We start from the raw sequence: 27,517 nt of genomic DNA, 5'->3' as shown, positions 1-27,517 counted from the left end.
TAAGCAACTTTAACTCTAAGAGCAAGTTCGTGCGACCCAGTCGTGCATTTTATTTATAACTAATTTTTTAAATAAGTCGGGAAGAATGAAATCCCAAGTATTATACTGAAACCTTCTAACTGTGAATACATACAGTTTTGTACAATTTGCTTCAGTTACCTACTTCCAGTATTCAAAAAATAATTTTTTTGGGGTGCCTAATACTTTTGGCCAAGGCTGTATATAATAAAAAAAACATTTCATTGAGCACTTTTGACTTTCTTCTCATCAAATCATTAAATTTAACTCTTTCGAAACTTTATCTTGAGCAATTCTTTCCTTTAATTGAAATTTCGTTTCTAAAATTAACCTAACTATGAAAGAATTACCTGTTTGTACAATTGACATTCTGTATTTTAATTTAAATAAATTGTTTATCACTGAATTCCAATAGCTCTAAAACTATTCGTTGAACTTTGCACTAACTCTACTTTGTTGATCTTCACAGCGTAGAATTCAATAATATACTGGCACAACCACGTTGAATTAAGTTGTTTGATACCCAAAGAATTCAATCAACAAATCATTATTTTAATCAAAATTATGAATTGAAGATAGTGTACTATGTTTCTGTTGGGGTTGATGTTTGAAAATTTAAGTTTGAGCATATTCATCTACTATCCGTGTATGTAGGTTTGTATCTGACGCTACAGTAAAACACTCAAATTGAGCATTTCGATTTGTTTCTTCTCAAGAGAGAAAATTGATCTTTCTTGGACTTAATGAGATATGAGGCATATTTTTATCGAAGACAATTCTTCTTCACCATATTCGACAAAATTCCACTGGTAACGTTTCTTTTCAATGTTTGCTGTGTAAAAGAATTACTTTTATGCATTCGCTTAAATGCATGACTTGGTCAGACGTACACAGAGAAAAATAAAACATTTAAAAAAAAGATGAGGCTCTTTTCAAATCTCACTTGGTTAAATTTTTTCAACATACCTATTAGGTAGGAATTTTTTTCTTGCGATATGAAAAGTGACGAGATCTTAGAAATCCACATTAAATAATTGGGTTTCAAAGTCATGTCGAATTCCTTTCAATTTTTTGAATCGCCTCAAAAAAATCGAATTTTTGGTGTTAAAAAGGAACATGAAAACAGACCGAATTCTTTTTGCGATTGTATGTGTGTCATTTGACAACAATTTTACACGAACGTCAAGCTGAAACCAAAACAATTTCTGCAAAATTAAACCAGAGATTCCTTTGATCAATAATTTTGTTTATTTTCTTCGGTAATATAAAGTTATTTTAATCAGAATCAAAGGAAAATTGCAGTTATTATTAAGATCTGAGTGAACATGAAGTAGAAGGTTATTATTTTGGCCGTACGCCGTGGTTTTACAGAGAAAACATTTTCTGATGACAATTACGAGAAGAAAAGTCACAGTAATTTGACTTTTTCACAAGAACTATGCCAGGAAAAAATATATTTTGATAGCACATTGTTTTTTTTTTTATTCATTTCATAATTTTCCGCAATAAAAATACGATATTCAATTAAAATTTACTCTTTATTTGAAGTTGATGTTCTCATATAAACAAACACACGAAGAAAACTGTCAGCTTGACGTTTGAGAAATGTCAAATGTTCCAAGTGTGTGTGCAAATCCGTGTAAATCTCTCAAAAAAGAGGGATTAAAAAAAATTCGAATTCTGCTTCGTTTGAGGTGAATTTTTTTTCTATGGAACATGATTTTCAGAAAAAATTCGCTTCGAGATCGCCGAAAATTCGATTTTTCAATTGAAAGGAATTCGACATCAGTGATTGAATTGGAAGAATTTAAGAGTCATTGGGTCACTGTCGTGTATGTGGAACATTTTTGAATTGAAAAATCTTATTACGAATAAAGCCTAGTACGGAGCTGAAGCGAAACGAAATTCTCCATATACAAAATTTCGTTAACAAAATCTTGAACGAAATTGAATTTGTTTTGTTTTTGCTTTAAAACCTTTTTTCGGATGTATTTTTAATACAGGGCCAATTTTTCAATAGTCAGTTAAACAGTCAGTTAGTACTTATTCCTAAGGATAGAGAAAAAATCAATTTTTCAACAAGCAGATATACCTTATTCCTAAGAATAAAACTATTTGCTTCTTTCAGAGACGAATAAAAATTATTCTAAGGAATAATCTCAACAAAAATATTGTGTCAGTTGTCAAAGCTGTTTTGAAAGAATTTTGAAAAAAATACAGTGAAACACAAGAAAACAAAAACAATCATCAATAAAAATGACGTTTAATTTTAAATATTTTTGAATTTGACAATTTTGTTTTGTTATTCTGTAGAATAAATTATTCTTGATTGAAAAATTAAATGTTTTTATCTGATTGTTTATGAGCCTAATAACTTTATTCGTCGAACAGTTAACAGACTGTTTATTAGAAGATTGAAAAATTGGCTCACAGTAAAATAAGGAGAAAAAAGGGGTAAATCTCGGAATGAATGTTAGTAGAAATTTTTTTTGCTCAATATCTTGCTTTTACCATTCTATAACATATCTCAAAAGTCTAGAAAAATCTCATGTCCGCTTGTCGTGATTTCAAGGTCAAATCGCGAAATGGAGATTTTCAAAATTAGCAAAAATAGGCTATGGTATTATATACACATATGATACATGATTTCAAGGTATTTTTTAATGCTAATTCCAAAAAATCTAAAATCAAGACAATCTGACGTCTCTGGAAAAAGTTATACCTGTTTTTTATCTGTCAACTCATATTATTATAACAGTTGCAAACTTACTGCCGAAAAACCCTTAAAAGTTATGGTAGATGAACCAAATTTTGCATGAAGATTTTAGAATCCATCATTATTAAAAATCAAAACAATCCATTACAAAAAATATATATACCTACGAAATAATGGTATTTTTTTATGGAGGGGCAAATTTTAGGATATGCACTAAAGAAGATTCTTGTTCATCTTAGGAATAAGTGCTAATAGGCTAATTTTTTCATTTTAATTTTTGTTTGGATATTCTTTAACTACCCTCAAAAATCTAAAAAAAATCTCATGTCCGCAAGTCCTAATTTTCTTGGATTGAAGATAAGGTGCAGATTTGAAAAAATTGAAAAACTACTCTTCAGATATTTGTGTCAGATCAACATGAATAAGGTACATTACTTTTCAGGGATGGTCATATTGATTTGTTTGTGGGTTTTGTTGGAATCAGCGTTAAAAAATACCTTGAAATTATATGGGTTATGTTGGTATACATATAAGAATCTAAAATTTTCTTATTATTTTTTTTAAATCTGCACCTAACTTAGTTTAACCTGGAAAATAAGAACTTGCGGTCATGAGATTTTTTTAGATTTTTGACATAAGTTATAGAATATCAAAACAAGGATAGAAACAAAAAAATTAGCCTATTAGCACTAATTCCAAGATTGTACCAGGATGTTTTTTAGTGCACATCCCAAAATTTCCCCTTTTCTCAAAAAATACCATTTTGTCATAGATATAAATGTTTTTTTGCATTGCATTGTTTTGATTCTTAATGATAATGGATATGAAAACCCTCATGCAAAATATGATTCCGCTACCATTACTTTTAAGGGTTTTTCGGTAGTAAGTTTGCAACTGTTATAATAATATGGGTTGACAGATGAAAAACAGGTATAACTTTTCAGAGACGTCAGATTGCCTTGATTTTAGATTTTTTGGAATCAGCATTAAAAAATACCTTGAAATCATGTATCGTATGTGTATATAATACCATAGCCTATTTTTGTTAATTTTGAAAATCTCCATTTCGCGATTTGACCTTGAAATCGCGACAAGCGGACATGAAATTTTTCTAGACTTTTGAGTTATGTTATAGAATGGCAAAAGGAAGATATTGAGCAAAAAAAATTTCTACTAACATTCATTCCGAGGTTAAATCCTTATTTGACTGGATTATTTCTTGAAATTTTTGATTTGTACTTTTATTATTTTTACAAATGTTATACCAAATAATACCCGATGGTATTTTTTTGTTAAAATGTTTGCTGTTTACTTTAGAGACTTCAAACATTTTCGTTTCGCTTCAGCTGCGAACTAGACGTTGTCAAATTTTGACACCTTGTCAATTTTGCCACTCTAAAATTACCGACAAAAACGCCCAAAAACCGGATAAACCTGCTTGGTAACTAGTAACTAGTTTTTTTTTAACAATAGGTGTGTTTTTTATTACAACTGGTCTTAACTGGACAAAAAAAAAGCAGTCGGGGCTAAGCAATTTACATATGAAATACAACAACACTTTAGCCCCGTGGGTTTAGTTGTTTAGCCCAGAGATTTCTCTGGGCTTAACTTTTTGAACAGTTTTAAATCTGTGCTGCCAAACTAATTTTTTCAGAAATTGTTTAGAATTTGTTTACAAACGTGAAAACTCACGTTTGGAATGATAAAATGTATTTAACTAGGTTTACTAGCATACATTATTGTATTTTTTTTTTGTAAAACATACATGAAAATAAAGGAAAAACTCGAAAGCGAAAATATGACAACTCTAAATATTTGTTGTGTCTTGTGTTTTCGAAACATTCAATATACAGTGCTGCCAAGATTTCAGGTTAAGCCCCGAGGCGTTTTTTGTGTCCAGTTAAGACCGGTGGTAGTAAAAAACACACCTGTCCTTTTGGATTATGGCTCTCCGAAAGCGTCCGGAATCATTCAGAAACCTTCTGAAAGTGTTTTAATTGCACCGACATGACAGAAGAACGCTTCTCAGAATAAAAATTATATTCTTGATTTCAAAACATATTTCATTCAAAATATTTAAATAGTTAAACGTCAAACCAAATTTCCTAGTAGAGAAGAAAAAAAAAATGATATATATGATTATTCACCAATACAGATATAAAAAAGCTGCGTTCCTTTGGAAATATTTATCTACTGCTTAGTACTTAAAGCTGCTTTGAACTACTTTTTCAGTATAGCAAAAGTAGATCAAAGTAGTTTTAAGTACTAAGCAGTAGATAAATATTTCCAAAGGAACGCAGCTAATTTCAGAATTGAGTGGAAGCGATTCAAACTATTTTGTTGGATTTTACACATACAATAATATGACCACCTTAAAACTAACAGATTGCCTTATTATTTTCTTGCCTATATGTTTTATAAGGAAATCTTATTAAAATCAACAATTAAGAAGGTTTTTGCATGGGGATTTCTAATTACATTCATTTTTTTTAACTTGGCACTAGAACAATCGCGATCAATATATTTATAGCAAGTTGGTTCAGGTGGTAATGTGTCCGACTAATGATTTAAAGTCTTCAGTTCGATCCCGGCCTAGTCGTCGTTTTTTTTTTTCTTGGCAAAACCCTACAAGTGCAGATTTTAAAACAATAAGGAAAACCCGATTGTTTTAATAAAGTTTCCTTTTTGGATGAAAACCATAGAGAAATCTTATTTTTTTTTGTTCTATTTTATGTGGTTTATTTTTCTCTGTATAGAATAAGTGAATCCTTGAGTGATTCAAATCAAAAACGACATAATTACCTCGAATCATTTCGTGAATTTTTTGTACAATTTATTTGTTGACTCAAAATAGTTGGTTTAATGAGTTATCAAAGATGTTTCAACTTTAGTGTAAAGATGCTTTATAAAGTTTTTTTTTTCAATCATGACCATATTAAATTTTACGTAGTATTTTTCCCTAGTGTATTGTATCTTTTATTGTTTTTTGTCTTTTTGATTCTTGAGGTAAATTCTTTAAAAAGAATGAAAATACACTTCACAATCTTAGCAACAATTTGTAATATAAAAAGAAAATAGTTCGCCTTATTTTCTTACCTTTTTTTTTATTAAACCAACAACAGAAAAACATCGTTATTTACTTAAGGCTCTTATTTTTAATAAATTACAAAACAATCTCAAATAATAGACGCGTTTTATTATTGAAGTACAAATTTAATATTAAAAAAAAATGTATAAAGTACAAAGATGTATGTACATTCAATACGAGAAAGATTTATTTTCACCTTATATTTTAAACTCGAGCCATTTAGCTGGATTGGTAACTGTCATTTGTTCAACTTGATCGATGGTCAGTCCTTTAGCAAAAAGTCTTGGGAGGATATTCATGTGAATATGATGATATCCATGTCCACCATAAGAAGTCTTGAAAGAAATCAACCACATCAAATGCATGAAATAATGAAAGACGATTAAAATAAAAAAAAATTACTCACCAATCGATGTTTTGTATGAATATCATGAGACATTTGTATCTTATCAACCCAACCATCTTCAATGAGCAACATTAAATTATTTATTCTTTGTGCATCAGATGGCATATCAACTGAAGCATTAAGTTGATAAAATGAACACTCGACTCCAAAGAGGTCATATTGCATGTAAGTTCCTAGAGCTGCAAATTCGAAAAGTTGGTCCATGTCCATAATTGTTCCTAATATAAAAATAGTGGTTAAGCAACATTTAAACAAGTAGGCATTCCTGAAGAAATTATTACTTTCTAAATGTGACATCACACATTTCTCAGGTTTACCACCAGCTTCTAGATACATTCGAACAATTTCAAATGGAGCCTTTGAATCACGTCCTGGATGGAAGGATACTCCACAACCTAGAACTTCTTGGATTTCACCTGTTGCACGGATTGCTCGTTTTTCGAAATCTAAATTTTAAATTTAAATACATATTTCTCATGCTTATGAAGTGAGAACAAATTAGAACTCACCATGAATAGGATAAACACTCCCAACTTCTCCAATAAATCCACATTTCACTGGACCAACATTGGGTACATCAATACCAGTAATTATCTCTTTGGAATATAAATCAGTCATTTCTTCCACAGTCATTGCTAAATGACCTGGAGTTTGGAGATTATTTACATAGTGACCAGTTCCAGCTATAATATTAACTCCAGTTGTCTTTTGAATATCAACCATCAATTCTAGATTTCTTATTAAACCATGACAACTATTTTCAACAATGCTTCCTCCACCAAATTTCTTGTATAATTCAACATCTTTCTTGACAGCAGTTCGTGTTGCATCATCGTAGAACTTGAGATTCTCTTTACTTGAATATGGATATTGGCGAACAAATCCAGAAGTTTCTAGAGAAATCTTTTTCTCGAAGATCTCTTTGTATTCGCTTGGTGGTTCACAGTAGAATTTTTCAAAATTAAGTTCAAAATGCTCATGGGTTAATGTACGTCCAAGGAGATTTGGACTGATCGGTCCAAGAACTAGAAATACAAATTTTTTGATGTTTCGATGATGATGATTCGAAACTTCTAGTGGAGTAACTAAAGCTCAAAAAATGGAAATATTAGAGAACCCGGCCGAACAGCTCTGATTTTGATGATCTTTTTTCTCAAACGTCGGTAATTAAAAATACTTTAAAGTCTATAGATTAAAAATTGCCGGTGTTGCCGTTTTGATTTTTTTAATTTAATTGAAGATTTTTGTGAACAAAAAATTTTTTTCAAAAATTTTGCTTAAATTATAAATTCACTAATGCCAGAAGATTGTCTAGGCAATTTAAGGAAAACAACTATGTATATATTGGAGTGAAGGACAATCTTCCATCAATTAGCCGATAAATGCAGTTTTCTCACAATTTTTTTTTAAACAAATTCATATTTTACAACGAAAAAGTTTGAAAAAAAGTCATTTAAAATTTTGTAATAACATTTTTTTTTCCAAAGTTCTGAGTTGAGGACCATTTTTTCAAAAACTCTTAGTTAAATTTAGTAGATTTAAATTTTACAGATAGAAATGAGATTTTGGCTTTTTAAAAAAGTGTATGTAAATGCTGTTGGTGTTGCAGTTGTGTTTAAAATATTTTTTTTTGTGTTTGAAGTCAGTTTCTGAGAAAATTGCATTTATCGCTTAAGCGATGGAAGATTGGCCCTTACTCCTATATATTTTTTTTTCCTTAAATTACCTAGAGAATCTGTTGGTATCATTTATTTTATGAAATTTAAGCAAAAAAAATGGTTTTATTAAAAAAAAAAAAACAATTCTAAAAAACAATACGGCAACCTATAGACTTTAAAGTATTTTTAATAACCGATGTTTGAAAAAAAAGATCATCAAAATCAGAGCTGTTCGGCCGGGTTCCCTAATAATTTGCTTTAGTTACTCCACTATTCAAGACTTTTTTGAAATCGCTGCTCAGTTGAAGGGAATGACTGAAGAATTGAATTTTTTTAATATGTCTCCCTTTATGTTATTCACAAGGGGATCATCACCCCAATTAAATTTCACAAACTCTAAACAAAATTTGTCAAGGCCGGTCTTGAAAAAATGTATGTATACCTAATGTCTGAAGCAATAAAACCTGCCTCACATTAATTAGGCCTAGAATCTCAGAAAAAACATTCACAATACTGGACTACACACTTTATCAAGAAGTAAAAGAGTTATTATCCATCAAATATTACCTGTTTGCACAATTGACATATTTCTGGCTTGGTATTTTAGTTTATAGTAAATTTATTCAAAATTTCTTTTCTTAAAGTGAAATTTATTTTCTTATTATTTCACAACTTGAATTAAACCACAGCTACAAATTTATATTGTGCAGTAAAATGATCTTTTCATGACAAAGAAATAAACAAGACTGAAGATAAACTCTGTTTCATCTTGTTTTACCTCTAAAGTACAGTATTGTGTATGTAAGTATAAAGTACATTATGTATATACATTTTGTTGATACCCAATTTTTAAACCTACAAAACAAATTTTTATATCTTATCTACAGAATATCTTTTGTTTTTGTGGTTTATATTAATAAATAGAGCATAATTACAGAATTTCTATTTGATTAGGTTATCAATTTGTTATTAATAAACTTTTATAAAAGGTGACTTTGCATGGATGTATTTTATCTGGTGAAATGGAAATTTTCAATTAGGTACATTAGGCTACTAATTTCACTCAAAAATTGCATTTCGTGACTTCGTTTGACGTATACGGTCAAAGTATATTTTTTTGTTTAATTAGAGGGGGGAATGGGTAAAACTAAAGTAACAAGTAATATTGGGAACATAAAAGATTTGGAGAGACAAAGTCTGTTAGGATGTTACATATATGTAGATCAACTTTATATAAGATTTTTATAATTAAAAAAAAAAGTACGTATACACCATGGTGAACGGTAACTTCCAGCGTAGTATTTAACATAAAGTTTAATGTTGTGTTGTGTGTTGTGTGTTGTGTAGATTGCATATTTAGGACCTTCGCAAAGCTAACAGCTTATGATTTTGGGCTTTTGAGAAAATGTTTACTATTCAATGTTTCGGATAAAATTAAAGAATTCAACTGAAATTACAAATAATAATAGAATAGCTAAAACTAAAAATTTTATAGAAAGTCTTGACTTTTTAAAAACGGAAGCAAAGATCTACCATAAAAGCTAATTTGACATGATTTATGATAGTACAGTTAAAATAGTACAAAAAACAATACACAAAATGGCGCTCATGTTTGACAAAAAGTTTCCTTTTGAAAAAATAAAATCAAGAAACAAAAGAATCCATAAAAAAATTTGAGTTGAATGTTATTTTTTTTTTGCGGAAGAGGGGAGGGGTAGGGAGTAAAGGTCAACAAAACAGTGAGCAAAAAAAAAGTTTAATGACAGCTGATATTTTTGCTGTTGAGTGAAAGTGTTTTTTTTTCAAAGAAAAGATGAAATTCAAAAATTATAACCCATTTTAAATTAAAAGGTACCCTATTGAAATTTAGCAATGTTACATTTAAGATAAAAATCAATGTTCTAAAGTGTCAATACGAATATCGTGGTTAAAAGGGTGTTTTATTGTTTTGAAAACAAAATTGATGGGTTACCCTAATCAAATTTTGTAAACATTTTATAAACGTTAAAAATAAATAAAAATAAAAGAATAAAAAGACTTCATACATTAATTTTTTATGAAAGAATGTCTTTTTTTTAAGAAGGTGACAATTCTGTAGCAAGTCGCCGCCAATGATTTGTGCAGTATAAGTCTAAAAAATGATGGGTAGAATGTTTTTTGTTTTGCGGAAGCAGGGCACACTAGTAACATATCGAAATAGTTTCTTTTTTTTAGAATTTAAAGACTATTTTATCGAATAAAAACATATTTATTACAGAATTAATTAATCTTCATCATCAAAATCAACCTCTACACTAAAATCACTCATTTCTTCTTCCTTGTTCTTGGGCAGAGCCTTTTTCATGTGATACTGTCGCCATTTTTCTTCCATTTCAACAGTTGGATCAGTTATTTCTTCAGCAGTATCAGCATAATCTAAAGCTTCAACATCCGGAAGTTCTTCCAATGAAATACATCTGGACACATATTTAAAACCCCATCCAATATAAATGCAATCTGAAAAATTCTCAAATGCTATAGAATATGCACCGGGCCATAAATTTGACCTCATCATTATCATTTGATTTATTTCGTTGTAAAAACTAGAGTATCGGGAAGTCCAAGATGGAATACCTTTTTTATTTTTATCTTTTGAACATGGAGAAAACAGTTCAGGACCTATTTCTTGAACATATTCTTCTCCAATTTCTTTTTCCTGAAGAATTTCTTCATCTTCAATTTCATCTTCGCCAGTATCTTCATAAATGCCAGCACTTCCTTTCATGCTTAAGATGGCTTTCTTTTCCAAATTTTCGAAAGCTGTTTTCTCATTAACATGAAGTATACGGCCTTGGTTTAAAATAATAGGTCTCACATGAACCCAATTACTTGTATAAGTTAATTCCTCTAGAGAAAGCTCTTTATAATCATTATTTTTCGTTATCAAATCATCATTATCAGGATCACCTTCTTCATCTGATTCAAAATCTTCTTCATCAACTTCCTCACTTTCTTCCATTAACTTTTTGTCTTTTCGACTCATTCTTCTATAGAAGTTCTTAGGAGCGATAAAAGTTCCAGAAGTGATTCTTGCAATCATTGCTCTAAGGTAGTGTTTTTCACTTCCTGGAAATAGTGGCCTCAAGTCAACATTAAGATCTCCAGTAAAATACTTTTTTATTTTCTTCGAAGCCTTTACATGCCTTGGTGCTACTGTAGGAAGCTCTTGCCATTCTTCACTCAAAGAAGTTGTAACAAAATATGTTTTCCGATTTAATCCAATTCCTATTGGTTCTTCTGGAGCATCAAATAATTCTTCAAATTGAAGTTTTGGAGTAGGTTCAGTAGACTGTTGCATTTTCTTTAAATCTTCTTGTGGAAAATTCTGCCATTTAGAACCAGGAATAAGTTGACTATCAGATGAAACAGAATTTTCACCATGTTCCTTCTTGGATATGAAAGATTTCATATCTTCCAATAGGCTTTCTTTAAAAGCTTTTAATCGGTTTGCTGTTTCAACATGAGTGAGAACTGCTTCTGTAATATAATAAGATCCATGCAAGCCAAAAATTCTTCCCCAAAAACGGGCATTTTCAACATTCGGATGAAGTTGGACTTTCTGAACTGATAAAGATAGTTGAAATACCTCATCGATGTTTAAACCTATGCCACAAAATCCAAAAAAATGTTGAATTTGAAGAAAATTTTCGTTATCCAATAAGGTACGTTGAATTTTTTCATGTGCCGAATCGGATGATTGATAGATTGTCATTTCTGATTCACCAAAGGGTTCAAATTCATCAATGTAACTAAATTTTTCTTGAAAATCCGTGGACTGAAATAATTTTATATTATTTTAAATTGGAATGTTAAACTTAGTTCTCAAACCCTTATAAATTCTAAAAATGACTTAGCCCGTTCAAGAAATTGCGGTTTTTCGACTGGTTCAATAGCAGAAGTAAGTTTATTTTTTCGAACATTGCGACTAAATTGTTCAAAATAATCCGTAACATTTACTGGGCGTTCATCAATTATGCGTTTTATAACCTCAACCAAATGGTCAAACCTGGAAAAAGAAGAGACACTCTTTTGAAGGGATAAGTTATGGCCAATTATAAACAATTTTCTTTACAGGTTGTCTCCACTTCTGGAACTAGATTGCTGAAGAATCGTTTTGAACTTTTTGTAGTCAATTTCTTGAACTTCATCTGATGGACATCGAAATTCCAAAGAACTTTTGGAACTGTTGCAACTCGATGGACATTTGCAATGTTTGCACCTTATGGCTTCATTAATTTTAGAATACACGGATGATAAAATTGAGGGATATTCATTGCTAGAGGCACATGAATTGGCCATTTTCTTTGCTGTTTTTATTTATTTAGTTGAAGAAGTCCTCAAAGAATTCTATGATTTTTTTAAATTTTAAGTTGGAAATTCAGATTGTTTCGTTTTTTTATCTGTTGTTCAATTTTTTGGACACTAAATACAAATACCATTGAAAGTTTAAGAGTTGAAATAAGTGTTATCAACAAAAAGCAATAATAATAGATAGCCAGTTTATGTGCCCAAAACTTTCTGAGTCGAAATTAAAAATTTACTCAGGAGTTCAATATTTCAAAAGGAACCTAGGCATTTGTTGAAAAAAACAAGTATCAATACATCTCTCAAAAAGATGCCACTTTACAAATCTTTATCACCATTGATTTCAAAAGATAATGGAGAAAAAGATTCTACGAACAAGTGTCCCTCTGAAATATATCCTTTGAGCATTTCAAACTCGGAATTCACCTATCAAAATTCAAAAACACATCTTTTTAAACAAAATCATCATCCACCAAATATTGAACATGAGTTGAATGTTGTTAAATCAATTCTTCAACAGGGAAGTTCAGTTACAGGTGATAGTTTGTAAGATTATTTGTTTTTCTCCTAATTCCCTACCATACTATTGATCTTATATTTTCGTTAAGGTTTGATCATTTGGCTGATGTAATTAAACTTGTAATAAAAGAACGTCCACCAAACATAGTGGATTATTTTGAAGAATTAAGTTTTAGTTTGCGAGCACAAAAGTTCAGGATTCCTGAAAATTTTCCGTGGGCTACTTTTAAACCAATAGATGTTGAAAAGGCTAAATCTATCATGAAGCTACTGAATGTAAGAAAAAATGTAATTATTATATTTTCTACACTATGGTGTTAGATTGGTGATTATTTTTTCCTAATAACCATTCTTGTCAGCACACAAAAAAAAAAAACAAAACTATCACAAAAAACCGCGTTAATTTTTTTCAGCCCTTTAACAGTCTGCGAAACAAAACTGCCAAGTCCCGAGAACGTTTTAATTAAAAAAAATAAGACAAACAAAAAATTTACTAAAGTAAACGGTCAAATGTTAACCCGGAAGGCTTTGAATTACATAGAAAACGATATTACTACCTTAAAATTAGATGATGCCCACCTTAAAATAATACGAAGTCCGCTTAAAATAAGTGGAATCCGTTTAATTTAATGTTAACTTCATTTTTATTGAATTTTCATCAAAACCGAAAAGAAATAAAAAATTTTAAATTATGGTTAGACTTTAGCTTTAGTTGCAGTTTATCATACTTATTCCTTGGCAAAAAACCATGCAGAAATCCGCTTAATTTAATGTGGAATCCGCTTTTTTTTAGTTGGTCTTTTTTCTCCGTGTAGGAATCGAATGGCTGCGTTAAAGAGGGTAAAAAAAGGCATCGAGCTTAAAGGGTCTTATAGCTTTTTACCAATGACGTTAACTCTTCATGATAATCACTAAAATGAACTTCTTTAATTTTACTTTTCCATAATTTCTAATCTTTTTCACTTTTAAAACGATTTTTCCTACAAACTTGTATTTTCAGTAGAAATTCGAATTCGAATTGATAAAAATTAAATTTCCTTCAGATTCCAGATCAATCAAAGAATGATACTAAATACGATGTTTGTATCGAAAACGTATCAAAAAATGCTAAAAAATCTCGAAAAGTAACACCAAAAAATGTTTTACTCATTGAAAGGATACAACGAAAACTTTCTCTAAATGAAAACATTCAACGGCTCAACTTATATTGGACCCTTTGTGGATTTGGTTTATTAGATGAAGAAATTTCTGAACTTTCGTATGCTTTACAAAAAGTTCAATTCCATCAAAACATTCAACACGCACGTTTTTGGGGTAAAATCTATGGTCTCAGAAAGTCTTATTACATTGTCGAAGCTCAGCTTATACAATCTGAGATTGATATTCGTTGTGATAAAATGAGAGAAGAAATTATTGAAAAAATCACCGTCTTTCAAGAAAAGAAATTCCAAAATATGCATAACGAAGAAGATCAAGAATTTACTCCCGGATTACAATGGCAAAACTATTCAAAAGAAGATCTTAAAAAAATGAGGAATAAATTTGAGCCTATCCCAATTTTAAAGAATCAGGTGAATTTTGATATTCCTCCAGAGCCTATGGGAACCGGGTTGCATCGACGAACTTATTTTGTTGTAAATTCACTGACTGACGAATGGGTTGAATTACCCGTTGTTGATCCGGAACAAGTAAAAATATCAAGAAAAATTAAAAAAATCTTAACAGGGGAACTAAATGCTGATATAATTAGTTTTCCTGATTTTCCAGGAAGTGAGAAAAACTATTTAAGAGCTATGATAGCTAGAATAACTTCGGGAACATATGTGGCGCCCAACAATTACTACAGAAGACTTACAAAAAAAGAATTAATTGAAATTTTTGGCGAGAGTGTAAAAGAGGCACAAGATGAATTGGAAGAATCAGATATTGAAGATGAAGAAGATGAAGAAGAAGAGGAGGATTTAGATAATGACGCCCTCATTATCGAAAACAACGAATACAAACCACATCCAGAAAATCTTAGGTCTTTGACATCCTGGGTACATGTTAGGCCAAATATTCTCGAACAAGGCCGTATAGTTTACTTTGATGAGAAAAAAGCTCTTCAAGCCTTAGAAAATGGAGGTTCTAATTTTATCCTAAGAACTGAAGAGGAAATCGAAGAAACAGACATTGAGGAAGATTACATAATCGAAGAAAATGATAATACAATCAAAGATTCAAATCCCACTCTCTTTTCCCCATGTAATCAAGATAAAAACGACCAAAATATTCAAAATTGGTCAGTACGCTATTCAAGCACTCATAATAAAATAAATCAGCTAACAATTTTGCATTCAAATTTGTGGCCAGGAGCATATTCTTTTACATTTGATAAATATTCTGATTCTATTTACTTTGGCTGGGGATTTAAATATAATGCCAGAAATATGACAATAACACAACTTCCTCCAATACAAGATGACAATGATACAATTGGACTTGATGAAATATTCGATCCTACTGTAGAAATGGAAGAAGCTTGGCGTCGTTTTCATCAGAAAAAGGTTGTTGAAGAAATTTCTGAAGAAGAAATAGAGGAAGAAGAAGATTCATGTTAAGCTTTTTTTTTTGTAAGAATGCTTTCATTCAATAAATGTTTTAGTTCAATAAAACAATAAAATAGAACGATTTTATTTTCCATTTAATAACGGTAATATTTCAAAAACGGAGGCTAATAGAAAAATAACGAAGAAAAAATAATAAAAATAATAACAATTATTTTAATTTTAAGTGGAGCGATTGAATATAATTCAATTTTAAAGTTCAAGTGACCCCAACTCCAAAGCGCTACGCCCAGGTACAACAGTGAGCTTTGGAGTTGAGATCACTTGAACTTTAAAATTGAACTAATAGAAAATTGTGAAAAATTGTAGGAAAAGTCGGGTTGACCAGTGTTATCTATATCTAGTAGCCTTATGGAGTATACACTAGACCAGGGATGGCGAACCAATAGCACGCCATGAAATATTTCCGGCACGCCACTGATATGAAATCCTTTCATAAATTTAGCTTGTCAAAATTTGATTGGTGAAAATTAAAGACATTGAAATGCAGCTGAACGATATGGACTCAAAAATTCTTCAAAACGACGAAGAATGCAATCACATCTTAATTAATGGAAACATGAAAATCAATTCCCGATACATATAGCTGCTCGAAAGTGTTGGAGTCTGTAAATATTTTTTTTCCTAAAGTGTGAGCGTGTGAGTACTTATTTCTCGAAGTTAATAACATTAAGGATCCTCTTAGAAATATGTTGCCAAATTTAACCAGTTCAGCTTGCATTTTAAATAAATGAATTTTAACGTTTACAAATAAAATGCTGCGTAGTTTAAAATTATTTATTTCTGTTTCTAGTAGTCACTAAAAAACTAGATTGAAACTGTATGGCACGCCAAATGTACTTGAAATAAATTATTTGATTAAAATGGCACGGGGCTGTAAAAAGGTTCGCCATCCCTGCACTAGACTGATTCAAAAAAATTTTTTTTTTTTTGTTCAAAGCATTGTTGAAAATATTGTTGGAAATGACGATAAAAAATACTGTAAAAGTTTCAGCCCTTAATGTTAACATTTAGTACCGCCGCATCGCAAATTTCTATTTCCCATACGATTTGTATGGGAAAGATTGTGTATTTGTGTTTAGAATTGTTTATCTTTTTAATGGTTCATCCAAAAGTCTTGACAAAATCATTTTCTTTTATAAAATTGTCCGCTCTACAAAAAAGCTCTTAATAATTTTTTTGATTTACCCCCGCGTTTCGAAGTAATTTAACCTTAAAATATAAAAAGTAATTTTTTCTCATTTTTTTCCGATTTTTTGACGAAATTATTAGGTTTTTCAAAAAATTTGGCAAAATTTTCGAATATTTGTATTCTATGTTGTGTTTTGGTTTCACAGATCCTTTAATATAACTCTCAAACCCCTTATACTATCATATTAGATTTCTTCAACAAATTTGAATTATTCATTTTTTCAACTAAAAATTTAATTAATTTTTCGCGTCCGTTTTTTTTTTATTTTATAAATGCAATTTTGTAGAGCGTTCAATTTTATACCAGGAAATTATTAAATCTAGCCTTTTTGATGAACCATTATAAAGATAAAAAAATCTAAACACAAATACACAATTTTTCTCATACAAATCGTATGGGAAATAGAAATTTGCGATGCGGCGGTACTAAATGTTAACATTAAGGGCTGAAACTGTTACAGTATTTTTTTATCGTCATTTCCAACAATATTTTCAACAATGCTTTGAAAAAAAAAAAAATTTTTTGAATCAGTCTAGTACCTATACACGTACTTTAACAGCTGCTTATCAGAAATTAAACAAACTTCCTGATCAAACTCTGAAAAAAGGTACGTATACGTCACAGTGAACCTTTTTTTTCAAAACTGTTATTAAAGGTGATCCGCAAAAGGTTCCACAAAAATCTAGAGCGGTTAGGTTGGGTTAAAACCAGAATGGTGGAGTGGCAATTTAAAAAAAGTTCTTCAAATAAAGCTAAAAAATATTTAAACCAACATTTACAACACCGTACAATAGTGTCTCACTATTGAATTGAGTGTGAATTTAGTCTACTTACATTTATTGGAAAACTCGAGTTCTTTAACATGCCGAAAACCACTTTATAGTACCTTCTTGTAAATGTTGGTTTAATTAATTCTAGTTTTATTTTAACAATTTTTTTTTATTTGGGAGAAATGAACAAAAAAATATATAATATTATATCAGGCATGATGCCCGATTCACAATATTGCAAGACGACGAGACGAGAGCGTTGCGAGTGTAAAATTGATATCAAGTTTTGTATGTTTGGTCAAAGGGATATACAAAAAGGGAAAATTATATCTACTACAACTTTGGTCGACCAACTTTTTCGGTTTAATTATAATTAATTAGACCCAAACTCGTTTTTCAAAATGGCAGATTTTGCCATGGGGTGGCGATAGTGTCCCTTAAACCAGGACTTGAGCTTTTGTATTACCGTTCTTTCAGCTCAGAAAAATCAGCCTGACTAAATTTCGTTCCGCAAAACGCCTTTTTTCCTAACTTTCCTGAACTAGTTTTTACCTTGGTATTTTTTTTTTTAATATTCAATGCTTTTATTAAATTTTAGTAAAATATTAAAAATCTGATGCATAAATGTCTTTTACGAGTAGTTTTCGAGAATATCAAAATTCACCAAAACTATAATTTTGTAGAAAAAACCTATTTTTTTTTAAATTTTGCATGATTTATTTTAAGTGTAACAACAGCTGATTCATTTTTTTTTTTAATAAAATTTCCACTTCTGCATATGCAGTTTGCAAAAGGAAAGGCATCCCCTCTCATATGCGATTTTTTTTTTGTTTTTGTTTCAACCCAACGCACACGCTCTTATCTTAAATTATGCGAATTATATTGAAGAATATTAAAAAAAAGATATACCTATTAAAAACATCTCCGTACTTACATAAATCATATTTAAAATTAAATGAACTTCCCACAAAAAAAACTTTTAAAAAGGCACGCATACACCACAGTGACCCTTTTTTTGGAAAACTGAAATATCTATCCTCAAATATAAATGAAGATATTTTTTCACTGTATTTTTTTTTTTATTTCTATAGTTTATAAATTGTATTTTATATGAGTGTGTAGGTACATTAAGAGTATCATTCTATTACTTTCTATTCAAAGTATTTTCATTTATAGCCAATGGCTCTTCGGTAAATTCAACATGTTCATAATTGGCTTTTAGTACTTCTTTCAGTTCTAAACTGTGTGACCAGTCACGAGTTTCACAAACCACTTTAACCTAGAGTTAAAATTTTAAAAATTAAATCTTTTTTTGGTTGGTAAAATAGTCAAATACTCACCTCAACAGCATGAATATCTTTTAACCATGCTCTCTCATGCATTATATCTTTGATGGAAACTCCTAAATCAGCTAAAAGTTTACACATTTCATGAATTCCACCAGGACTGTCACTCAGTAGAGCATGGAATTTCACCAGACGGCCCTCTGCAGCTAGACCTCGTTCCAAACATCTTCCTAAGACTGTTGTGTCAATATTTCCACCACACAGCAGTATAACGACCCTAAAAATGATTTGCATTAATTTCATGATGATGCGAGTATGAATTAAACTTACTTTTTGCCCTTTAAATCATTTAATTGTCCAGCAAGTATAGCACCTAAAGCCACAGCTCCAGCTCCTTCAACAACACACTTTTCCTCTTCTACCAGCCGCAAAATGGCCAAAGCTATCCATTCTTCTTTGACTACTACCATCTTGTCTACAAGAGGCATTGCGGTAGCATAAGCATTATAACCCACCTTTGGGACTGCCAAGCCATCGGCCAAAGTATTTTTAATTGGAATATGAATTGGTCCAGAATTTTCTAGAGCCTTAGTGAAACTTGGACATTTTTCTGATTCAACACCCTGTCGGACAATATATCATTTAATATTGAAATTAGTTTTTATGTAGAACTTACTATTATTTTAGTTTTTGGTGAAAGAGCCTTAACAGCTGTAGCAATACCAGCAATTAGACCACCCCCTCCAACTGGAACAATAATTGCATCTGGTTCTGGTACTTGATCCAATATTTCTAATCCAATTGTTCCTTGACCAGCCATTATGAGTGGATGATCATAGCCATTGATGTACATTAGGTTCTCATCTTGTGCCATTTTCAAGGCAACATTTTTAGCTTCACCCATATCTTTGCCTTGGACTATTACACGAGCTCTGTAGTTGCGACATTTTTGAATTTTCATAATAGGTGCTGCTGTAGGCATTACAACAGTGACTGGAATATTTAATTTCCAACCATGATAGCTGAGACCCTGTTTCGAAATCGTAAAATATTTTATTTAATCTCATTAGGAATTCACTTCCCGGAACACTTACCTGTGCATGATTACCCAAAGATGCAGAAATAACTCCTTTTTTCTTCTGTTCTTCTGAAAGTGAAAGTAGAGCATAGCGTGCACCTCTCTCTTTGAAACTGTAATTAGGAAAAAAAGGCAAAATTCAGCACTTTTTAATGCACAAAAAACAAAAATATCTTGTAGTCTGAGTTATTATATAAAGTGGTATGGATTACCTCCACCTCACATTCTCAAAGTCCCCAAACCAAAGCTGTGAACTAAAGCAACGGCGAAGGGCTGTATATTCCTCTTTTTTTTGGTTACAAGATTTTTTTTCAAAAATCATCCTCAGAATATTCATTTATGTTCCTTTGCAATTCCTCATTGGACCCGAATTGCTTCCGAGGTAAAATTTCTTATATTCGGGAACAAATGAGTACATCATACCCCAAATCCTGAAGTTTTCCCATATCCAAAGAACTTTTGTGAACAGGTGCAAAGTTATTTTTTTAAACAAATGCCTTGCGCAGAGCTTTTTCGTGCCTAATTCTTTGTGCAAGAAGTTTCGAAACCTTTCTTCGGGTTTCCTCACAGTTTTAGCTCTTTGACTAACCTTAACACCAACACGCCTATTCATTATCATCATATAACCCTTCTCGATGGTTTGCGTTGTAGCTGGTGTTTTCAGCCTTTCTCGATGTGCGTCATGAGGTCGAAGGAACAAGGTCTCTCTAAGTTTCTATCATCTTCGAATGAATTTCACTTAGGGCAAAAAAAACAAAGACTCTTATCACTGCTCGATATATAAGTTTTTAATTTTAAGGAGTAGGTATAAACACAAGATGGTTTTTGAAAAATTCTTGTAACAGAACCAAATGAGTTAAAAATTTAAAAATTGTCATATGAGCCTGGGATTTATAATTTTTCGCAGATGAGATTGCTTTAACTGTGTCAGGCCGAGAATTTTTCACCTTGCCCTCGTATTAACTGATAATTCAACTATAATTTTAGTTTCACGCGAACAAGATTTCTTCCGAAAAAATTGAAAATCAATTATTCTCTATTGAGAATTCCGGGCGAAAAGTAGTTCACGTTGGGAAAATTCCCCATTTTCTGAACTTTTTTAAGTGAAATGACACCTCTTCCTTCAATAACATTTTGGTAACGATTTAAAAACCAGTTTTACAGAAAATGTTGTGGGAAACTCTCAATGGTTTTGAAAATTCCGGATGAAAAAATTTCCACGAGAGACTCACAGGGCTGAATACGTTTGTTTTGAAATTCCATCTACATATATAATATTGTTCTTATAAATTTCTAAGCTTATTTACTAAGAAAGTTTGAAATATTTAGCAAGCTAAACAAAAATTGTTTCGTTTTTGTGACAATTTGCCCTGCTTGTTGATACTATTTGTTTTTAATGGAAAATTTGCTTGCATTGGGGTTATTTTACGATGATAATTTGCATTACATGATAAGTCCATTGACTTATTGATAAGGCTTGAATTTATTAATTGTCAACTAATTCCCAAACCGGATTATTGTTGCGAAAAAAAAAATAAATTACTTGTTTCATGGATAAGGATGCGATAAGAATAATCTTTTAACTGACCTTAATCTTAACTATTAAAAATTGTTATATTATAAAAGGTGATTTCTCGAGAGGTAAGATTAAGCAGAAGCATTTTTTTAGGTAAATTATTTTTGGTAACACTCTATAATTATATCAATTTTATGAACATTTTTAATCTCACGCAGACACATTATTAGATTCCTTATCAATTTTATAGTCTGCAAAAAAAAAAAATCTCTGTCAAGGCTAAGATTTCTCATACCTCAACAAACTAAACTTCCTTTTCATCAATATTTTGAACCAATTAATATTTGAACTGAACTTTCCTAATAATGTCAGTAGGCCTTTTAGAGAATAGTCTTTCTATTTGAAGATAGTTTGGCTTTTTTGTCATTTAAGACGAAAAAGTTATAGAATTCAATACAAACTTAATTCAATTAATAAAAGGTAAAGACATAAGTTAGATGATGTTGTACACTTCGATCAGTTTACAGTGCTGGGTTGCTAATTCTTAGTAATTTACTCTTCCAAAAGAATTTTAATCATATAGTTTAAGATCATGCATTTTTTTTTTTTAGATAATATAACCAGCGTTGTTCTTGGAAAATAAATATAAGGGGCCACTTTCGGGGCCATTTCAACATTTTAGGGGCCATTTCATTTTTCATGTAAAAATTTTTTTTTAAAACACATATCAAAACACATAAACCAGGTATATTTTGTTTATTTAATTATTTTTTCTAATAAGTTAAACACAAACAAATACATACATAAGTAGGTACTATAGTCTATAGATACAAGTAAGCAGTGTCAGCGTTACCGTTTATATTTTTAAAAGTCGCTAATCTAAAAAATTGAAAAAAAGTAGCTTTTTTGTCGAAGAATTCGCTATTTAAAAAAGAAGGTCACTAAACGGTTTTCATATGTTTTTACATAGAAAAATAAACTCAAGTTGTCTTGAAACAAAGTTTTTATTAACAACAAAAAAATAACAAAATTAGAAACAAAAAAAAAAACAGTCTTCATTTTAGGAACTTAAATTTAGTTCGACGCTACGCTTGGACCGTTAAGATTTGAAGTATGAAACATTTAATTTGAACAATGATAAAATATTAAATGAAAAAAGACTTTCAAGTTTCCCAATATATTTTTTTCCCTTTCCAATTTCACTGAAAATTCCATCTTTTTGTTCTTTGAGTTTGAATTGAAGTTGTGGGTAGGTAAAATGGATGAGTTTATGGGTAGGCGTTTTTCTTTTTCAATTCAGAAAAAAGCTCTGAACAGAACCAGAACATTCGGAGCACGCTCTGAATAGCCTCTGAACATTTGTCTATTTACCTTAAATTTTCTTTTACAGAAACAAGAAATTAAATTTAAAACTTAAATTAAAATAAAAAAAAAACTAGACCCAATACTGCACTTTTGCACCATTATTTTATTTGTTTGAAATTCTTTTTTTCAATATCACTTGCTAAATGCTTGTGTTCAGCATTCAACTCGGTCTGCTCAGTTATTTTATTCGCGCTCTGAACAAGTTCAGAATACTTTCGTAACGAAAAAAGAAATTGAAGCTCTAAATATTCAGAGGTAAAAAGAAATACAATTTCTAGAAAAAAAAGTCGCTATTATGAAATTGGTGAAAAGGTCGCTTTGAATAAAAAGTCGTCGCTTGGTCGCTAAGGCTTCAAAAAGGTCGCTTATAGCGACTAAAGTCGCTTAGCGGTAACGCTGAGCAGTGTTGCCGTTGGGAAACTCAAAACGGTCGCAAAAAAGGGTCACTAAATAATAATAGTCTAATAAAAGGAAGGTAATAGAAAAACTTAAGAACTGGTCTTTGGATCATTTCATCACCAAATGGCGAATTCCGCAATGTTGGAAAACTGTAATTGATCTATAACTCGCAGCCTATTGGTTTGACCGAATAAGTTATTTGATCCACACTGTTTCTTCTATGTTAGATATAACTTTATAAATAAAGTCCCCAAATTTGTTTTCATGAAGATCGAACAACCGGGGCTTCCGAACTACCGAACTAGGCCAGGAAAATTGGTTCTTAACAATCTAATATATTTAATTTATTTTGGATTTAATTAAATGTTTTTGTTTTTTTTTTGGCCATAAACTTTTTAAAATCATTTTAGTCTTTTTCCCAATGAAATAAAAATACTGAATACTTCAGAAGCCTTTATCAATCAGGTTTAAACTAGATATAAAGATAAAGGAAAAGAAATATCATTTGTCGTCCTTTCTCTTCAGTGAATGCATTCGCAAAACATTTTGACAATCGATCTTTAGTCGATAACTACTTAAAAAATCATCAAATTGTTAATACAACTAATTTATTTTGTAAAAATGCCTGTATTAATTAAAGAATTTCATTAAATGGGGCCATTTGCTGTTGGCCCTGGGCACGGGGCCAAAATATAAATTCTTGGGCCAAATGGCCCAATTGGGCACATTTGCACAACGCTGAATATAACCCCCATTGAAGAACTGGGCTTAACAATACCCCAGCGTATTTTAACTTAACTTACCTTCCAGTAAATTGAAGAAAATCCTTTTTTAAATACAAATCCATTCCATAAACTTCAGAAGACGTTGATCTCTATACGTAAGAAATCAATAATAAAAAATTATGCACCGAAAAAATATTTATAAATAAGTTATCCTCACTGGACAGGGTGTCTTTTCAATTCCTCCTTTGATAAGAAAAGCTGCTGATGTGATATCGTGGAATGAAATTTTCTGAGGATTTTTTGGATCACAATAGGGATCAAGTAGTTCTTCGGCTTCCAAACCACATTCCGAGATATGTCTACATTTTTGTTTTCCCACATTGACTTGTAATTTATCCATCGACGTATTAAGCTTTTCATCAGAAGAGCTTTTAGCAGCTTGTTTTGTCCCTTTTTCGGTACTTGCCATTATTTTAATAAAATAAATAAAAATGCGGAATCAATTCACAAAGTATTCCAAGGACGGATTAAGCGTCTTGTCACTCTCCCGACTTGATCGTTACTAGTTCAATTTTCAATAATATCATCTGAGTTAATCTTGAGGTAGTGTGTCTGAAGTGATCCATTATAGCTTAGCTAATCCGATAGTAGTATTTGAAAGCGATAATGTTCAATTCACATTTTGTTTAATATAATTTAATCATTTATATATTATAAAATTTAAATGTTAGTCTTTGTATAACATTTTGAGATGATAAGAGTTTTGGTCACTTGATTGTTTGAATCATTATGTTAAAGGTCTTCATTATGACACGCGTTTTACTGATAAAAGCATTGTAAGTATAGATATGTTTGGAGATTACATCTTCATTGATAGTGAGAAGTGTTAGTCCAAATTTTGTTATCGGTAAATATTGGGTCAAAACAAAACCATATGATAAGGATTTAAATTAATATTTTTGAAATGTAGTCGCAAAAAATAAAACATAGTCTAAGACTGCGGGTTGCAAGTAAATTGGTAACAAAATTAATCCCAACCAAAAAAAAAACTGTAGGTACCTACGTGTTTATTTACCTCAAAATAAAATTCCTATTTATCTATCGAAATATCAATTCGGCAGATTTTTTCTCTGAATTCTTCAAACGGACCTAAAAATAAACGAGAATAGTTTTGCAGAAACGGTTATCGTAAAATGTAATCGCAATTTTCTGTTAAAGAGGAACTTTAAAAAACGATTATCGTTATTTGTAATACAGGCTTAGATCATGACATTTAAAATCAGAGGCCATACTATTTAATTTTGTTCTGCTTTCGTATCTGTCCTAAGTTATGTGTTCGAGATCCGCAGATCTAAAATTAAAAATACCAATCTAAATCTTGCACATAAAACCCAATAAATCAATTGAGATGCAAGAGCTGTATAATTTTCATTTGAATTCGAACACATTTTTTGTAGAACAAAATTACATAGTTCGGGTCCAGGACTTTGATTAATAACGTATTTTTGTACAAAAATTAGTGGCTATTTTTTCTATTGATATAAATACCTAAATCCGACGAGAAAGAGAAACTCACTAATGCCAAATAATGTCAAAAAAGTGACTGCCGAAAAAAATTAAATTTTAAATAAATTTTTTCACGAAAATGATAGAAATCCAATCTGAATTTAAAACTATTTTTGCATGGATGTTCCAAATTTCAAATTTGTTCAAAATATTATCCCAACCCATATAACTGAAAAAAAAGGGTGTAGCAATTCCTATTTTTTACTGACTGGATTTCGAAGTCTCACAGAACACGACTAGTTGAAAAATTGGCAACTACCAATGTTCAATTTCTCATTGTCAATTAATCATTTAACTAGAGAATGGTCACACAAAAAAAAAAAAACAACAACCATTATTCGTTATATGATACAAATAAAAAAAGTTACACATACGCCACAGTGTCCCCTACTACATACCTAAACAATTTTACTTTTGCTGACCATTCATTGACTCTTAAGATGCATCCACATTATGTTGATTAGTGATGGGGTGTTTTCATAAACGTCTGCCTAACTTAGGCCTGCGTTAGTCGTGTTCATAAACTCAGATCTGCGATCGGACTAACTTAGTCCAACTGCAGTTTTGCTGTTCATAAACGTCAGTATGTCGTCAACATCGGGCAGATTGCGCAGCCAAAATTTTATTGCTGCAGAACTCAAGGAGAAATTTATTTGACTCTTGATTTTATTTTTTTTTTTGTTAATAAATGTAAATATTGTTAAAAAAAATGAAAAGCAAACATATTAATTAGGGTGGTGCAAAAAATGTTTCTTTTTTCATTTTTCAAAAAATTTAAATTTTAATGACACAGAAAATTTCGAAATCGTGTTTTTTGAGGTAATGAGTTTATATTAATTTTTTTCGTATTAGGGTGGCTCTAAAAAATGTTATCTTTCTACAGTTGCTTGAAGAATTCCCAAAAAATCAACGTGGATATTGTTTTGACCAAATTATCGAAGAAAAAAAAATTCCATTAGGGTGGTTCAAAATTTTTTTTTTTAATTAATTACAAAAAAAAATATTTTTCACTGCAGAGAAAGATTGTAAAACATGGTTTATGAAATAAAATGTAAAATTGGGGTAGGTATTTTCGAATTAGGGAGCTCAGAAAAATGGTATATTTAACATTTACGCTTGGAATTCAACCAAATTCAATTTAATTAATTCAGCATGAATTTAATATTACTATAGCAAAAATGCACTTAACAAACTTTCTGTGCACTAAAAATCATTTTTTTTTTTCAAACGCATAAAAAAACTTTCTTGAACACCCTAATTAAAAATATTTTTTCGATAGATAATTTGTTTTAAATGTGAACTACTCGGTGTTTTTTATTATTTTTTTTTTTAGAAGAAAGTATTTTTTTTAGCCACCCTAATGTAACACGGTTTACAAATTTTTCGTGTTATTAAAAACAATATTTTCGGGAACTGAAAAAGAAATATTTTTTTGCCTAAACAAAACTCATTCTGTGGTAATTTTTTTATATTTTTTTTCTGACGTTTATGAACACTCAGTGACTGCTGAAAATTGTACCAACGCAGGCCTGCAAACATTCTGCAGAAGTGGTGTGTTCATTAATGCAGCAAAGCAGAAAGACGATTGGACTGACGCAGATTTCCGACGTTTATGAAAACACCCATGATCAACACGCTCGATCAAAACTCGCTCAACTATTGTTGAGTTGTTTCCGCTCTTTGCCCTTCTTCCCAAACTTTATTGCTTCTGAATCGAGTCGATTATTTTTTGTTTTATTATAAAAGCCATCGGGCAAATTCGTAATTTCTAATCCAATTTTTAATTACGTAAAAATTGAACCTCAATTCTTTGGCGCTGTACACAGGGTTAAGTCACAAAATTGCATTTTCGGATTTTCGAGTTAGTTCGTTTTTATTTACTATCAATATAAGCAGATATTTCCATTGTATATACATAAGTTCTATTGATTCAGCTCATTGATTTTGTCATTTGGTTTTATATTCAAAACTTTGGACTGAAACACCATTGAAAATTCAATTTCTCGTCTTTTTATTCTCATTTTTTTTAATCATAAAAATAAAGCAATTTTGCAAGCAATAGTTGTTTCGTATTCTTTTGAACTACCTGTAAGACAGAACACAAAAATCACATAATTTCCTCGATCATCCAAAACAAATAATATAGAATCAATTGAAAAGAAGAAGGAACCAAACAATTTAAGGGGAGAAAACGGCATACAAAACTTAATTAAATTGAAAAACAAATAAAAACAAAATTTAATCATTTTTTTTAGAATTATTTTA

At 30.6% G+C, this 27,517-nt stretch overlaps 4 protein-coding genes across 4 annotated transcripts; 1 reads left to right on the top strand and 3 right to left on the bottom strand.

The window, feature by feature from the left end:
- Nucleotides 1–5,990: 5,990 nt before the first annotated feature.
- LOC129913270 (phosphotriesterase-related protein-like) lies at nucleotides 5,991–8,636 on the bottom strand. Its single transcript, XM_055991858.1, has 5 exons — nucleotides 8,454–8,636; nucleotides 6,738–7,253; nucleotides 6,510–6,674; nucleotides 6,229–6,446; nucleotides 5,991–6,157 (listed from the first exon to the last, which is right to left on the bottom strand). The coding sequence occupies exons 1-5, from the start codon at nucleotides 8,470–8,472 to the stop codon at nucleotides 6,020–6,022; spliced, it is 1,056 nt and encodes a 351-aa protein (XP_055847833.1). The 5' UTR covers nucleotides 8,473–8,636; the 3' UTR covers nucleotides 5,991–6,019.
- A 1,477-nt stretch (nucleotides 8,637–10,113) lies between these two features.
- Nucleotides 10,114–12,344, bottom strand: LOC129913251 (radial spoke head protein 6 homolog A-like). Its single transcript, XM_055991836.1, has 3 exons — nucleotides 11,998–12,344; nucleotides 11,754–11,931; nucleotides 10,114–11,700 (listed from the first exon to the last, which is right to left on the bottom strand). Exons 1-3 carry the CDS (start codon nucleotides 12,222–12,224, stop codon nucleotides 10,150–10,152), a joined length of 1,956 nt encoding a protein of 651 aa, XP_055847811.1. The 5' UTR covers nucleotides 12,225–12,344; the 3' UTR covers nucleotides 10,114–10,149.
- Nucleotides 12,345–12,440: 96 nt separating this feature from the next.
- On the top strand, nucleotides 12,441–15,419 carry LOC129913599 (radial spoke head protein 6 homolog A-like). Its single transcript, XM_055992361.1, has 3 exons — nucleotides 12,441–12,776; nucleotides 12,839–13,037; nucleotides 13,793–15,419. Exons 1-3 carry the CDS (start codon nucleotides 12,541–12,543, stop codon nucleotides 15,347–15,349), a joined length of 1,992 nt encoding a protein of 663 aa, XP_055848336.1. The 5' UTR covers nucleotides 12,441–12,540; the 3' UTR covers nucleotides 15,350–15,419.
- A 2,975-nt stretch (nucleotides 15,420–18,394) lies between these two features.
- On the bottom strand, nucleotides 18,395–24,264 carry LOC129913268 (L-threonine ammonia-lyase). Its single transcript, XM_055991853.1, has 7 exons — nucleotides 23,904–24,264; nucleotides 23,765–23,835; nucleotides 19,698–19,794; nucleotides 19,280–19,633; nucleotides 18,934–19,226; nucleotides 18,658–18,880; nucleotides 18,395–18,596 (listed from the first exon to the last, which is right to left on the bottom strand). The coding sequence occupies exons 1-7, from the start codon at nucleotides 24,153–24,155 to the stop codon at nucleotides 18,462–18,464; spliced, it is 1,425 nt and encodes a 474-aa protein (XP_055847828.1). The 5' UTR covers nucleotides 24,156–24,264; the 3' UTR covers nucleotides 18,395–18,461.
- Between the last annotated feature and the right edge of the window lie 3,253 nt (nucleotides 24,265–27,517).

Source organism: Episyrphus balteatus, chromosome 3 (assembly GCF_945859705.1).
Source record: "Episyrphus balteatus chromosome 3, idEpiBalt1.1, whole genome shotgun sequence".
Classification (NCBI taxonomy): domain Eukaryota; kingdom Metazoa; phylum Arthropoda; class Insecta; order Diptera; family Syrphidae; genus Episyrphus; species Episyrphus balteatus.
This window is presented reverse-complemented; position numbering and strand designations above follow the sequence as displayed.

Coding starts and splice junctions, on each gene's coding strand:
- LOC129913270 (XM_055991858.1), bottom strand. Junction 6,447..6,509: donor TGTGATGTCACATTTAGAAA/GTAATAATTTCT, acceptor TTTTTATATTAG/GAACAATTATGGACATGGAC. Junction 6,158..6,228: donor TTCATACAAAACATCGATTG/GTGAGTAATTTT, acceptor ATTTCTTTCAAG/ACTTCTTATGGTGGACATGG.
- LOC129913251 (XM_055991836.1), bottom strand. CDS start 12,224: ATGGCCAATTCATGTGCCTCTAGCAATGAATATCCCTCAATTTTATCA. Junction 11,932..11,997: donor TCCAGAAGTGGAGACAACCT/GTAAAGAAAATT, acceptor TTCTTTTTCCAG/GTTTGACCATTTGGTTGAGG. Junction 11,701..11,753: donor CATTTTTAGAATTTATAAGG/GTTTGAGAACTA, acceptor AAATTATTTCAG/TCCACGGATTTTCAAGAAAA.
- LOC129913599 (XM_055992361.1), top strand. CDS start 12,541: ATGCCACTTTACAAATCTTTATCACCATTGATTTCAAAAGATAATGGA. Junction 12,777..12,838: donor TCAGTTACAGGTGATAGTTT/GTAAGATTATTT, acceptor ATTTTCGTTAAG/GTTTGATCATTTGGCTGATG. Junction 13,038..13,792: donor TACTGAATGTAAGAAAAAAT/GTAATTATTATA, acceptor AATTTCCTTCAG/ATTCCAGATCAATCAAAGAA.
- LOC129913268 (XM_055991853.1), bottom strand. CDS start 24,155: ATGGCAAGTACCGAAAAAGGGACAAAACAAGCTGCTAAAAGCTCTTCT. Junction 23,836..23,903: donor TTGAAAAGACACCCTGTCCA/GTGAGGATAACT, acceptor TCTTACGTATAG/AGATCAACGTCTTCTGAAGT. Junction 18,597..18,657: donor AAGATATTCATGCTGTTGAG/GTGAGTATTTGA, acceptor TTTTAACTCTAG/GTTAAAGTGGTTTGTGAAAC.